Here is a 12983-nt window from a genome sequence, read left to right as displayed (position 1 = left end):
AGCTATTCCGAAAATCAAAAGAGAACCGGGAGCGCTTTCAAGTTTTTTTTTCTGCCAGACACAACACAGTATTCATTTCCTTTACAACTTCTTCCCAGGTAATGGCTCACGTACTTGTAGAGAATCTTTAATTTCCGCGTGTCGGCTCGCATTTTACGTTTCGAGCTTATGGTATCAGACTTTTAATTGCTTTAGGACCCTGGTTTGGTCCTTTGATTTGCCTATCATATTATTGCCAGATGTTGTTTTTTTTTCTTCTTCTTTTCTAAGCGAGACCTGTCTTCTCTCCGTACAGGCTGAGCTTTAATGAAGAAGCGTCAAAGCTGGTAACAATCACACAAGCAGGGACTCCAAGCCCTAGTGACCAAGCATGGCGTTGTCATGGAAACTGTTCCTGCTCCTGTCCGTCATTGGGTGTCTGTCAGGTAAAAGGATTGCTCATTTTTGGTTATTGTCAATGATCGTAGTATAACATATTGTATTACATATATATATATATATATATATATTTTTTTTTTTTTAGAAGATTGTGCAAATATATATATAATTTTATATATGATTGTTATATGAATTATATATATATATATTGCAAAATGTTTGCATTTTCTAGAAGTTACAAAACAAATGGCTTACTCATCATACATGGTGTTTTGTATAGTTAGTTTTCATATTAAAAGTCAAAGAAGTTCTTCAGTTGAAGTAAATGTCCATCAAAGTTGGTAATGTATGTGATGCACATTTGATATTGAAGTTTAGTGTATATATTTAAATTACATTTTATAAGTAAACTTCTTGAAATGATGCGAAGGTGTTTTTTTTGGAATATTAAGGGATAAGAGTGGGGTTTCTGTAACCTTTTGCTGTAGGTATAATATTTTTGACAATTACATTGTAAGCTGCACTTTAATGCAATGTGAATTTTCATTAATGAATGTAACAGATGACAAAGGCACGGGTACCTAGCACTGATGCAATATGTCTGCCCAATTATAACATTTGTACTCTATTTGAATGCAATTTTTCATATCCTCTGGCCATGATCCATAAAAAAAACCATATATATATATATATATATATATATATTGGTTGAAAATGCTAACAATTAAAAATTCAGCCACGTTTGAAGAAAGCAGGTCATTAAATATCCTATTTTCTTACATTTTTATATGTAACAAAACACCTATTCCCCTCTCTCTCTCTTTCTCTCTCTCTCTCTCTCTCTCTCTCTCTCTCTCTCTCTCTCTCTCTCTCTCTCTCTATATATATATATATATATAAATATATATATATATATATATATATATATATATATAATTAGTCATGTAGAATTGATTATACTGTATAAGCTTTCCATTTGCATTAGAATGTGTGCTGATTGGGACAGACATGTCTTATTCATATTCATATATATATATATATATACTATATATATCTGTTTTCACTCTAAAATATGGTTCATTATGTAAATCACTTTGCATTCTTTAACAATGTATGCAAAAATGTAAAACATATCTAATATACAGTTGCAAAACTATACGTAAACACACTCCAATTTAATGCCATACACTATAGGTTGCCCTGGTGATGATATCAAACCCGCACCAGGTTCTGCAATATTGCAATATATCGGATATCATTTATTAGAATGGTTCTTAAGGTGTCAGATTCACTCCAAGTAATAACCCTTTATCTTGAAGAGCTGGAAAATGTTTGTGGGTCGTTACTACGTTTACACGTCAACCCGTTTTAAAGGGATATACTAGAAACACACACATACATATATTCACATACATACATGTAAGCTTCTAGTGTGTCCCTTTACATGAATTGATATATAAACATGGCAACCAAGTTGTGGGACCCTGAGTGAGCCAATGAGCAAAATGCGTTGGGTGAACGGAGTCACAACATTTCTGTTGATTACTTGAATATTATTGAAAAATGTGGATTCAACTATCCCCGGACAGTGTGGCCGATGTTTTTGTGTGTTTTTCTGATGATAAATGGGCATCCGGAGCTTTGATAGCAGCCACGCTTTTTTGCAGTCAAGTACAGGTTTCCAGACATCCATGTTGGTTCGATTTGTGTGATTTTGATGGTCCTTATTTTCTTGTAAAGAGCTTTTCTTGTGAGTAATATCCGCTGTATCTATTTTAAATAACGTGTTGGAAATATTACGCTATTTGTTGTCCTCTCTCTGGTTTGTGGACAAAATCGGTATGTTGAGTTCCTCACAAAACTTTTCCAGGTATTCAAGTGTTGAAGGAAGCCATTTATCTTATATGCCACATATCAAATTGGATTTATTTAAAGGGTTATACTGGGAGTGAATCTGACACCTTAAGAACCGTTCTAACAGGACCACGTCCGATCTATTGCCCTTATTGAACTGTTTTGGTATATGGACATTTGCCTTGGACTGGGTTTCAGACTGATTATGTAAATATTGATAGTTTCTTGGTTGTTTTTTTGTATTTTTATTTATTTTTTTATTCCGGACGCTTTTTATTTATTTTTTTCTTAGCACCTTCCCAGAATAGCAGATCTGGAAGCTTCCCGCGGTAGGCTACCCGGCGCTCTCTCTTCTGGGGTGACTTCATGAAGGGGAAGCGCTAGTTGGGCAAGAGCCATGGTTAGCCATGAGAGGAGTGGGCTAGACACAACAAGGGCTGGCTACTTTCAGAGAGGTTTAGATGATTTGGGGGTATGTTGGGGAATTGAGGTGAAGCGAGCATGACTAAACAGTGCTCCTTTTCCCCGGATAAAAAGGAGAGCAACCAGAAGGCTCCGGGAAGCCGCACTTTACTCTGTGACTCCAGGTCAAATGCAGAGAGTTCCCAGTATTGAACTTAAGTTAGTTGAATAATTCTACCCAAGGCTTCCCGTTCACCTTGAAACTGGGGTCAAAAGTCACACTACAGCCTTTTTCGAATAAATTCCACTATTTTCTTATGGGTTTTGTTTTATAGTTTGTTAAACCATTATTACATCACAGGCAGAAACACTTTATGATTATTTCACCGATGACTGATTTTTCTCGGTTACATTGCGGATTTTATACATGTGTTTTTAACTCAGTCTTATATTTACGGGTCTTTTAACTTTAGATATTGATGGGCCGCTGCTTTGCATAGTTTAATTATTTAAGCATGCCGTTTCCTTTACTTGCTTGTATTTGTGTCCCGTATTTTCTTGATGTTAGAAGTAGCTGTATGATTGTCTTTGCTGTGAAATAATGTTATTTAGGGAGTCTAGTGCTTTTACTCTGGTGTCGGTAGGTGGACTCTAAATATATATATATATATATATATATATATATATAATCTTTTTATTATAATGTTTAATTATTCCTGAGTCTCATACATTCATGGACCGCATTAAATATAAATCATGCAAAGAACAACTATTTGCAAGAAAAAGAAAAAAAAACAACATATTAAAACTGCATGAAATCTTATCTCTGCGTCGATCTAACACTTTTCCGGCCATGTTAGACTATGCTCAAAATAAAAGAGGAAAATGATGTCGTTTTATGATATTATTTGCTTTAACGTGATTATGGTGCTATTCTTATTACTTCTAGATTATCTTGATAATATTTCATCATAAGAAAATCATGGAAAATGACTGCCTGCTAGAATTTAATTTTAACCACGTCTGGAAACCTTAATTTGCTAAATATAGTAAATCAGCAATTCCCAGGTCCTGTCCTTAAAGACCCCTGACTGAGCCAGATTACAAGATGAATCACAGTCACTGGCGGGTGTTTAATTAACATAGGTGGCGTTGTCATTAGCGCAGCTGGATCTGCCGATATGATTTCTACTCTAATTTTTTAATATTTTGTTCTAAGCATATCTTAGGTACTTAAAACACGGAGATAACTAAGAAACAAACACGGAAAGTAGTAGAGATCTGCTACCTCCCCCCCCCCCCATCACTATGTCTTGTGTTCTATTTTTGGGGGTTTATCATTATGGATAATGATATTTATAAAACATTTTAATAAATGGTCTTATCACCATAGCAACCAATGGAATGTTTTTTTGCTGGCAGGATAACATTGGTATGGGTTGTATCAGCATGAAATATGTTAAAAATAAATTATTCTAAAGTTAGTTTGTAAGGTGTGTTAACCCCATGGTAGTAGGACAGCAGCTAGTACACAGGGTGCAAGTTGAACTCAAGTGGTAAGAGGGAAGATAGAGGAAAGGGAGGAATGGTGGGAGAGAGGAGTCAAGAGACAAAATGTGTGTAGTGGGGGAGAGGGGTCGAGGAAAAATGTGTGTGTAAGTGTATGGTGTTAGAGTGAGTTTGTGTGCATTGGGTGTATTATGTTACCGTGTGAGTGTATGGTGTTAAAGTTTGTGTTACTCAGTGATGTTTGTTAGTGTATGATGTAAGTATGCATATATGTCAGCAAAAAAGTGTGTGTTAAAGCATTTTGTGCTAGTGTGTGTGTGTATTACAGTATGGCATTAGAGTGTGTGTTACTGTCTGGTGTTAACATGAGTATGTGTGTCAGTATAGGGTGTAAGAGTGTTAGGGTTAGTAGAATGGGGAGAGGATGAAGCAGAAGAAATAGAGTGTGTGTATCTATGCCTAAACATATAGTGTTAGAATGATTGTGTGTCACTCTGTGTTTTAGGTTGAACCTTCCAGCAGTTGTAGAGGTCAATGCAGCATGGGATAGACATAAAGCTATCCTGAACCCTAGGACAAGACCAAGGGCTAATTAGGGTTTGAGTTTTATTTATTTTTTTAGTAAAACAGGCAGACTAGGTGTGTGAGTTTGTCTGAACGCATACAATTAAAGCACACCTTTCACGTTTAATTGTTCCCCTATAAGTAGGATGACAATATGGCGCCACTAACGCTCGCATAACTGCCTCCATCACAGACAAGACTTTTCTGCACCACATATCCACTTTTTGCACATAATATAAGCATTCCGATAATGAAAAAGCCCGAATACTTAGTTTCCAAAGCAACTACAGTATTTTCCAAGATGAAGCCCGCGTCCTGACAGTTTCAAATCTCTCATTACATTTTGATTTTAATTAAAATGTGTTAAAGTTTAAATGGTGTTCTATAAAGGACCAAAACTTCAAAAAGTAACTCTTATTTTGTGTTAACTAAAAATGTGCATTTTTTTCCCCCTGAGAACACGAAACACATAAATTGATTAAAGTTGGCTTAATTACAAGAGATTTATCACAAACTACGTAAACATAGGTTACACTAATACATCACTATCACTTACATCAGAAATAAGATACGTGTCTACCTACTCGATGGTTCATCGTTTAAATAATACGAATCTACAGGGAAAAAGAGGACTTCGTAGGTTTGCCATAAAGCTACAAGCCCCCGGTTTGGTTTATGTGCGGCATAACGATGCCTACGATGGTTGCCTTCCTCATCTGAAACAATACACATTTTCACCAGTGCGGATCTATCCTACATATTCCTCGGGGGGGGGGATTTACTAATCAAACAGGTTTTTTTTTTAGCCAAGGGACTTTTTTTTTAAAAAAAAACCTCATATCGTGCATGATCTACATTCCCTTTAAATCAATTTTCCTGCGCTATATCACTTTCCATCTGCATTTACTGCCTTCGCTTTTTGTTCTGCAGGGAGCGCTTGAAAGTCAGAGATAGGGAACTCAATGCTCATCGTGGAGAAGCGTTTTCTAAATAAAGATTAAAAAAGGGTAAACAAGGAGATGCAATCGGGATGTTCACCGGAGTATAAGCCCTATCTCCTCCTCGGCTTTGTTTCTTTCGGTAGATACGATAATAACGCGGGACAATTACAGCCATTGTTATGTCATTCCCGTCATTCAAAACACATTTACTGCTCTGAATGGATATATTGATTTCGTTTTGCATGCGTTACCAACCTTGGTACTTAATCCCGGATTGTTTAACGTCCTTGTACACGATCGCAGGATAATGGCCATTCAATGATTTATGGAAACACAAAGACCCATCAAATAAGGGAAGTCGTTCTCAAACCGATCCTTCTCTTTGATGAATAAAATGAAACAAATACGTTAACGTGAATGCAGAGCCTGTGGTTGTAACATCGACACACATTGCTTTTTATTTTTATTCAAGAACATTTTTTTTATTATTATTGAAAGATTCTGCCGGATTTTAAAGTGACCGCAATTTTGAAACTTTGGGATTTTTCTAACCATGCGTGGTCAGTTTTTTTTTTTTTTTTTTTTTTTTTTTTTTTATTCAAGAAGCATGCTGGAAAAGCTAAAAAGTTATATTAAAAGTCCTGTTCCACTTTCTCTGCTGAATCATCCCTAGTATTGTTAAATACAGAAATAATTATTAATGTAATAATAGCACCCCCATTTAAAGGGGAAATGGAGTTGGGGCATGTTAAGACCCCGCTCCTAGAACCCGCTCCTAGATCCGGAGAGTTCCCAGGTATGGTCATTAGGAAACAGGGAAATCATGAGGGTGGGCGATATTCCGCAGAGATCATCCTAGAAGCGAATGTTTTCCAGAGAGACCCTGTCAACACTATTGATAAAAATGAAATATTTTTATATTTTGAATATCTTTATGACAAGGTGCCTTGTTTCAGGATTGCAATGGATATTCACCAGACATTTTGCCGGGAAACCCCAAAAAAGTATCAACAGACACTGACTTTAGGGGCCGTAAGGGAGGCTGGGGGGGACATGGAGAAAGCAAAATATCCATTGTCATCATGGCATCATGTGTAAAAATTCTTGCCCAAAGAGTTTGTTTAAAGAGCAATTCAGTGGGAGCATTCTGGTTGCTATGGTGATTACTCCATTAATGCCCACCTGCATTCTGAAATTTGGATATCCTGCTACTGTAACCCCCTATTGTACTCAACACCTAAAGCCATAAAAATGATTTTCCTTAAAAATCACATGTATAACCCGATCACAACACTAGAGTATTATGACATTGCCTGTTTTTCCATTACTTTTGTATTTATTTGCAACCGTGGCCATCCATAATAACCCGCTTTTTGGTCTTTATGACACGTTTAAAATGTCTTTTCATCGCTGGCGGAGCCTTTCACGGTTCATTCTTTAATGATTTGATTTCCACAGGGTTATGATAGCTGAAGATCGCCTTTCAACTGCAACAGAGAACACGCAAGCATCGCAGTAAGAAAGTGCGCTTAACTAGATCCAGCGCCGAGAAATATTAACCTAAAGTTCAACGTCGCCCAAAGGAACTCGATGGTTAGCTCAGCGATAGCCGATAAAAATACAGGCTTTCGGCTTCGTAACTAATACTTTAGCTCAAACAAAGTACTAAAAAATCTCATATTCCCAAGTGCTAACTGGGGGGGAAAAAAAGCAAGAAGGAAATATCTGACAGTCAATTTTATTACGGCGACCACATACGATTAGAACGAGTTCCAAGGTGTATTTTCAAATTGGAAATTGTAGCAGTTGCTTAATTAACTTTGCTGAATTTAAGCCAAGGATCTTGTGCACAGAGATGAAATTAGATATATAAACACGGTTTTCCATCTGCTTAGCGCACCAAGTGGATTACCTGTTCAAGTTGCCTTTCTTCTCCGCTATTATGCGAATAAAAGATGGAAAAAAAAAATTACCAGAAGATAAGAAAACTAATAAAAGTTGTTTATCCCCCTTTGTAATATCTGGAGCAGAATAAACATGCAATTTAAAAGCAGCTAGGAACCATGCGGCCCATCTAGTCTTCTCATAATAATTCTAAAATATGACATTTAACTTAAATTGTTTTGGGTTTTTTTTTACGGAAAAAGCATTGTTGTCCAGTTGTGAAGGTTGCAGATCTCCAGAACTTTCCATTAACAACAACGCTCTGAACTCCATCTTTGAGCCAGTTTTTAACCCGGGTGAAAAAATATATAGGAAACTATATTTAATTCTTTAGCAAAATCCAAATAAATCACATTTTCTGAAAGACCCCTGGACTATATCGTTGCTCAACTCTTAGAATAGAATCCAAATAAGTTAGTCTGACATGATTGCGTTGATTTTAAACTTAATGTTTTTGGACAAAATGTATTCCTGAATATTGTCCCTTTTCAAGCTTTCAAATAATCTCCCCATGAAAGATGTGAGTCTCACAGGTCACGCTGTACTTTTGAGACCTTTTTGACTATTGGTACCGCTTCTGGTTGGTGTCGGCCTTCTGGAGCCATACCAGAGAATCAAAATCAATGGTCTGGCTATTTCTTGGCGGAGCTCCCTAAGTGCCTGGGGATGAATACAATCTGGCCCTGGGGCCTTTATCCATTTTAACTTTAACCACCGTGCCTTATGTCAGCCAACCACACAATTGCTGCAAGCTTTTTGTAGCAGTAGTTTGTGAACCTACAGGCATCGGTTCTTTGTATACACAAAGGTAAAAGCACTGATTTATAACTTAAGCCTTCTTCTGATCTTCACTAACCAACTTACCGATTCCAGACTTTTTTTGTCATTAAGTTATTTGGGTTATTTTGGGGTTGTCTTGTCATTGGCTATCTTTTTAGCCAATTTGATTGCCCCTTTTTCAATTTGTTGTTAGAATCTATAAATATATTATAAATGGTATGGCTTTGGCGCGCCAGTTACCCCAATAGGGTGATCTTACCCCGAAGGAAGCACCCTGGAACCCCATGCCAGAATCTATTTACTGCTTACTGTGCATGGGACCTCAGCGAGTAACGGAGGAACCGTTCAAATGTATATTCAATAACATGCGTGTACTTAAGTGGGATGATAGCAGTGATGTAGATGTGTTGGGCTCTTGGCACAGTTGCAGAAATAATTCCCCTCATGCTTCCCAGTTGCATCGAAGGAGTACAGATATTCCCCGTCTTCCTACGAAAGACCATGTTAACTTTCCCCATCATGACGTGTTCAAACCTTGCTGACCCTGTCCAGCGACCACTTTTTCTAAGACTCCTATTTTCTGGATAATGGAAAGCTTTGGAGATCTTCCTGACCCGGATTGGCGATTCCCAGCAGAAAATACCATAGAGAGGTATCACTGATTATTGAACCTGACAGCACGTCTCTGTGGATTCTCTATGGTGTTTCCTTTCAGATTTTAGTTTAGCTCACTAGGAAAAGCAAATCCTCCTGAATTTCCAGAGGATGGAGGAAGGAGAAACACAAAGGAGGGTTAAGCTGCATGGATATAGCAGGCAAACACGACATAAATGTACACATAACATAACACGGTCAATTATTAAACATATTTAACATGTTTACTATCGATTTATATCGAATGTCACAAAGATTTCCCCGATACATTATTTACTGATCACCGATATCATTTTAGTATTCTTTACGTTCTACTTGATCCTGTGCAAGAAGTAAAATGTTGAAAGGCTCCCCCTTAATAACACAGAAACAATTTAAGTAGTAATTGTATTCTTTTAACAAAAAATAAGTATTTTTAATCCTTTAATCAACATTATTTTTTTTATATTATTATAACTCAATATTTAATATTCCCAATTTTCTAAATGTGCCTTGAATGTATTTTTTTAATTTCACTAAAAAATATTTTTATTTTCATTTTTGTTAAATTAATTCTGATTTTGAAAGGAAAAAATGGTTTGTCCGATTTCCTAATATTGAACACGGACTGTTGGAAATAAGTTGTTTTTATTATGACTTCCAAGCTGATATGTATTTTCTTCGGTTATTGTGAGCTATTAACTCGGCCCACTACTGTGCAAAAAGCTCTTTAGTTACAGCACGGCAGGCGCGACCAATTCAGCTCGGCACAAACCCATAGGCAGCGAGACGCGGCTCAGCACACAACTGCAAATGGCAGCATTTTAGGTCAGTGCCATACTGAGAATGGTAACATTTTAGGTATTCTCCGACCTGTTAACGATAGTTGCTAAATGCAGTTGTAAATACAGATACATTTCTAACTAAGCGTGTCGTTTGGTAAAGGTCAGCACAAAAGAACGTAGCTACAAAATCATTACGCCAGGCAGTTGTGTCTCCCTTGTTTTTACACCATGTCGGGCGAGGTCATGCGAGGACTCCTGTTAAGCAAGACAGAATTTGCACATTGAAAATACTACATACATACATATATGTCAACATGGAGCTGGATATACAGTAGGTTAACCCCTTAAGGAAAACAGGTTTTCCTTAAACCCATTAAAGACCATGCATTGTGAGCCGGACGTGTACAGGCTTTGTCGTGAAGGGGTTAATAAGGGTCGTAGAAGCTGTTTTAGGTTGTTTAGAATTAACCATGGCTCCTAAATACATATATTATTTACTCAGCAGAGCCTGGCATGTCAGTGATCCCTCGAAAAAGGGCCTTTCCACCCTTTAACGTATCTATTAATGTGTTTTTCTTTTTTTACCCCACACACCTCTGCTTTTCAAATTATCTTTTTAATTAAAATATTTGAATTCTTTAAATTATTTTAAAAGAAAAACTATTTCTCTCTAAAAAAATAATAAAAAAAAAAAATAAACAAAGCAAAGAAACAAAACTAAACGTACTTTCTGCGGGTGACTATGTTAATATATGTAGCAAAGTGGGGTTTTTTATTCGGTGTTCCTGCTGGATGCTTTTGTTTTGTTCTTCTTCAAGCAAATAATAAAGGTTATTATTATTTATAAGCAATAAACTTCATTCCTCTGCGAACCCAGAAGCAGAACGCTTTGGCCCAGACCCACAAAGGTGAATTCTCTTTTACATTATTCTGGATTCATGATTATACATAAACACTGGGGGGATTTTTTTCACGACTGGGACTGTACACACGTGCGCTGTTCTAGGTTTTTTGAGGCCCCTAGGATTTAGGGGGGCCCCATTGGTAATGAAAGTGAGGAATAATAACACTGCATCTAAGCAATACAATACTTTGGATCCTATATGTTTTATGAAACATTGTAGTGGTATAATTTTATGAGCTCTTTCTCAGTCTCACATCCTCTGAGTGGCCACTTAGATAAATAGGGACCTTAACAATCTGCTTTATCTGCTTATACATATACCAAGAAGTCCGGCTACCTTGGGTCTCCGGGTCAGTTTCTTATTTCTGTGGGTAAGGGGACTGCAATTGGCCACACCCACTCCCCACCCACTTTTAAAGGGCCAGTAATACCCGGATTTTTAAACATCAACGTGACAAATAGTTGTCAGAGGAAAATACAACCAACATACTGTACGTATTTTTAGGAAACTCACCGGATTTCTATAGAATGCTCCAAACGGACTAGTGAAAGGAAAATCCATACGTCTTTTGATTGTTACAAAAGATTTGTTATCACGCTGATTCCAGTGCAATCCAGAGAATACAGGAGTCTGTGGGAGCCTTTATCCACACAAAATGGTACAAATAGTTGTTTTTTTTTGTATTTCATCTAAAATTATGCCCCCCCTCCCAAAAAAGCTTTGTCACAAATATTTAAAGGGCAATTCCAGTTAAATGTTCACATTCTTACACATTGTCTGATTCTCAGTTTTCATATAAGTACAGTTTGCTTGATTGTTTTATAAAGGATTAAAAATGTGCAATGATGACCCTGTAAAAATGAGAACTTTAAATCTAATTAAAACACCCCAATGCCTATTACATTAGTTTCTACATAGAATTGTGCATCATTTAATCTAATTATTATTTTCCTGTATGTTATAGTATATGTGACTTACACTGGATATCTACACATTTATGCAGCGCAATCTCTAAATATATATATATATATGTACAGAAAGATTGGCTGTGGCTTGTTTATTATTACATACCATAATCCAATAAATAGCCCTGTAAAAGCACACTTGCCTCGAGAGAGAGAGAGAGAGAGAGCGCGTCTTCCACCCCAGAAATCTTGATGTACGTTTCACTCCATGCACTAGCTAAAGAAAAGAGTTTGTTCATAAACCTTTCCAACAAAGATCACAGATAAAAGCTTTGCTGATGGAGAACAAATCCGCTCTCCCGGAGAAATAAGAAACAGAAACTCTAACCCTTTTCCCCAAGACTTCTGATTTGTATTCACAACTATCATTTCAAGGATACTTCACATAATACTCACTTTTCCTGACCAAGCACTGGATATTTTTGCAGATAATCAGATGCTTTCTAGCTGAATAGTCAGCAGGTTTATCCAGGGATAGATGCCCACTGTAGACACCATCCTTGATGTTTCTGATGTTGTCACAGGTCCTGGTCAAAGTAGAACTCTGGACCCTCTTGTTGCAAGGCTTGAACACGTCCGACTTGCCACAAGAGACTTTTTTTTTTGTATTTGTCAGAAGAGGCTTCTTGCTGGACTCTACCTACAGACCTGACAACTGTGTAAAATCAGAGTGTCGGCTCCAGCTGCTCCTCGTTTTGGGCCTTTGAATATCAGTACACACGCTCAGCCTTTGCTCTTGGTTGGCTGTGTCCAGTACCACTCCATGTTCTTCTCTAGTTTCTTCTGCGACTCTGCTTGTTTCTCGCAGCTCCTGATCTCTAGCATCCTGTCCATGGCTATGTCATTCATTTATCCAATTTCCCACTAACTACCCTATTGAGGGAGGCGCTTGAGGTTCCATGTCTTTAGTGAGTCGCATGCAACCTGAAGAGGAACTGGAGGGCAAAGTTACTCCACTTTGGTTCTAAGGGTATCGCAGTTTTTGGTTACAACTAGATGACACAAGAAAAAATTGCATTGCCCTAATTGCATTGATCAATAATGAGGCAAACATCCTTAATTGTGCCCACAATGTCACACTTTCTGTGGAAATTCTCAATTTTTCAGCAGTGGCGCTCATGGGCCGGTCCAGTGAGCTGTAAAATTATAGTTCGTATGTAGCCATCTTTCAACGCTCGGAAGCCTAGCACCGTGTGGTGGCTCTTGCCCTTCTTTCATATCTGGTGTAACACATCCCAGCCTCCGGTCTCACCCCAGCTCATCTCTGTAAATGTTGTCATGGTTCGGACACCTGCAATGTCAGAGTTGCGTATGGTGTAAATA

At 37.4% G+C, this 12983-nt stretch overlaps 1 protein-coding gene across 1 annotated transcript in view; it reads left to right on the top strand.

Annotated features, from left to right (window-relative positions):
- Positions 1-303: 303 nt before the first annotated feature.
- CNTN5 (contactin 5) overlaps positions 304-12983 on the top strand; it is a 256290-nt gene continuing 243610 nt past the window's right edge. The window contains exon 1 of the mRNA XM_053456515.1: positions 304-425. Within this exon, the coding sequence (XP_053312490.1) occupies positions 371-425 (55 nt within the window). The 5' untranslated portion in view covers positions 304-370. The remainder of the gene's footprint in view (positions 426-12983) is intronic.

The sequence above is a fragment of the Spea bombifrons genome, chromosome 2 (assembly GCF_027358695.1).
Source record: "Spea bombifrons isolate aSpeBom1 chromosome 2, aSpeBom1.2.pri, whole genome shotgun sequence".
In the NCBI taxonomy this organism is placed as follows: domain Eukaryota; kingdom Metazoa; phylum Chordata; class Amphibia; order Anura; family Pelobatidae; genus Spea; species Spea bombifrons.
This window is presented reverse-complemented; position numbering and strand designations above follow the sequence as displayed.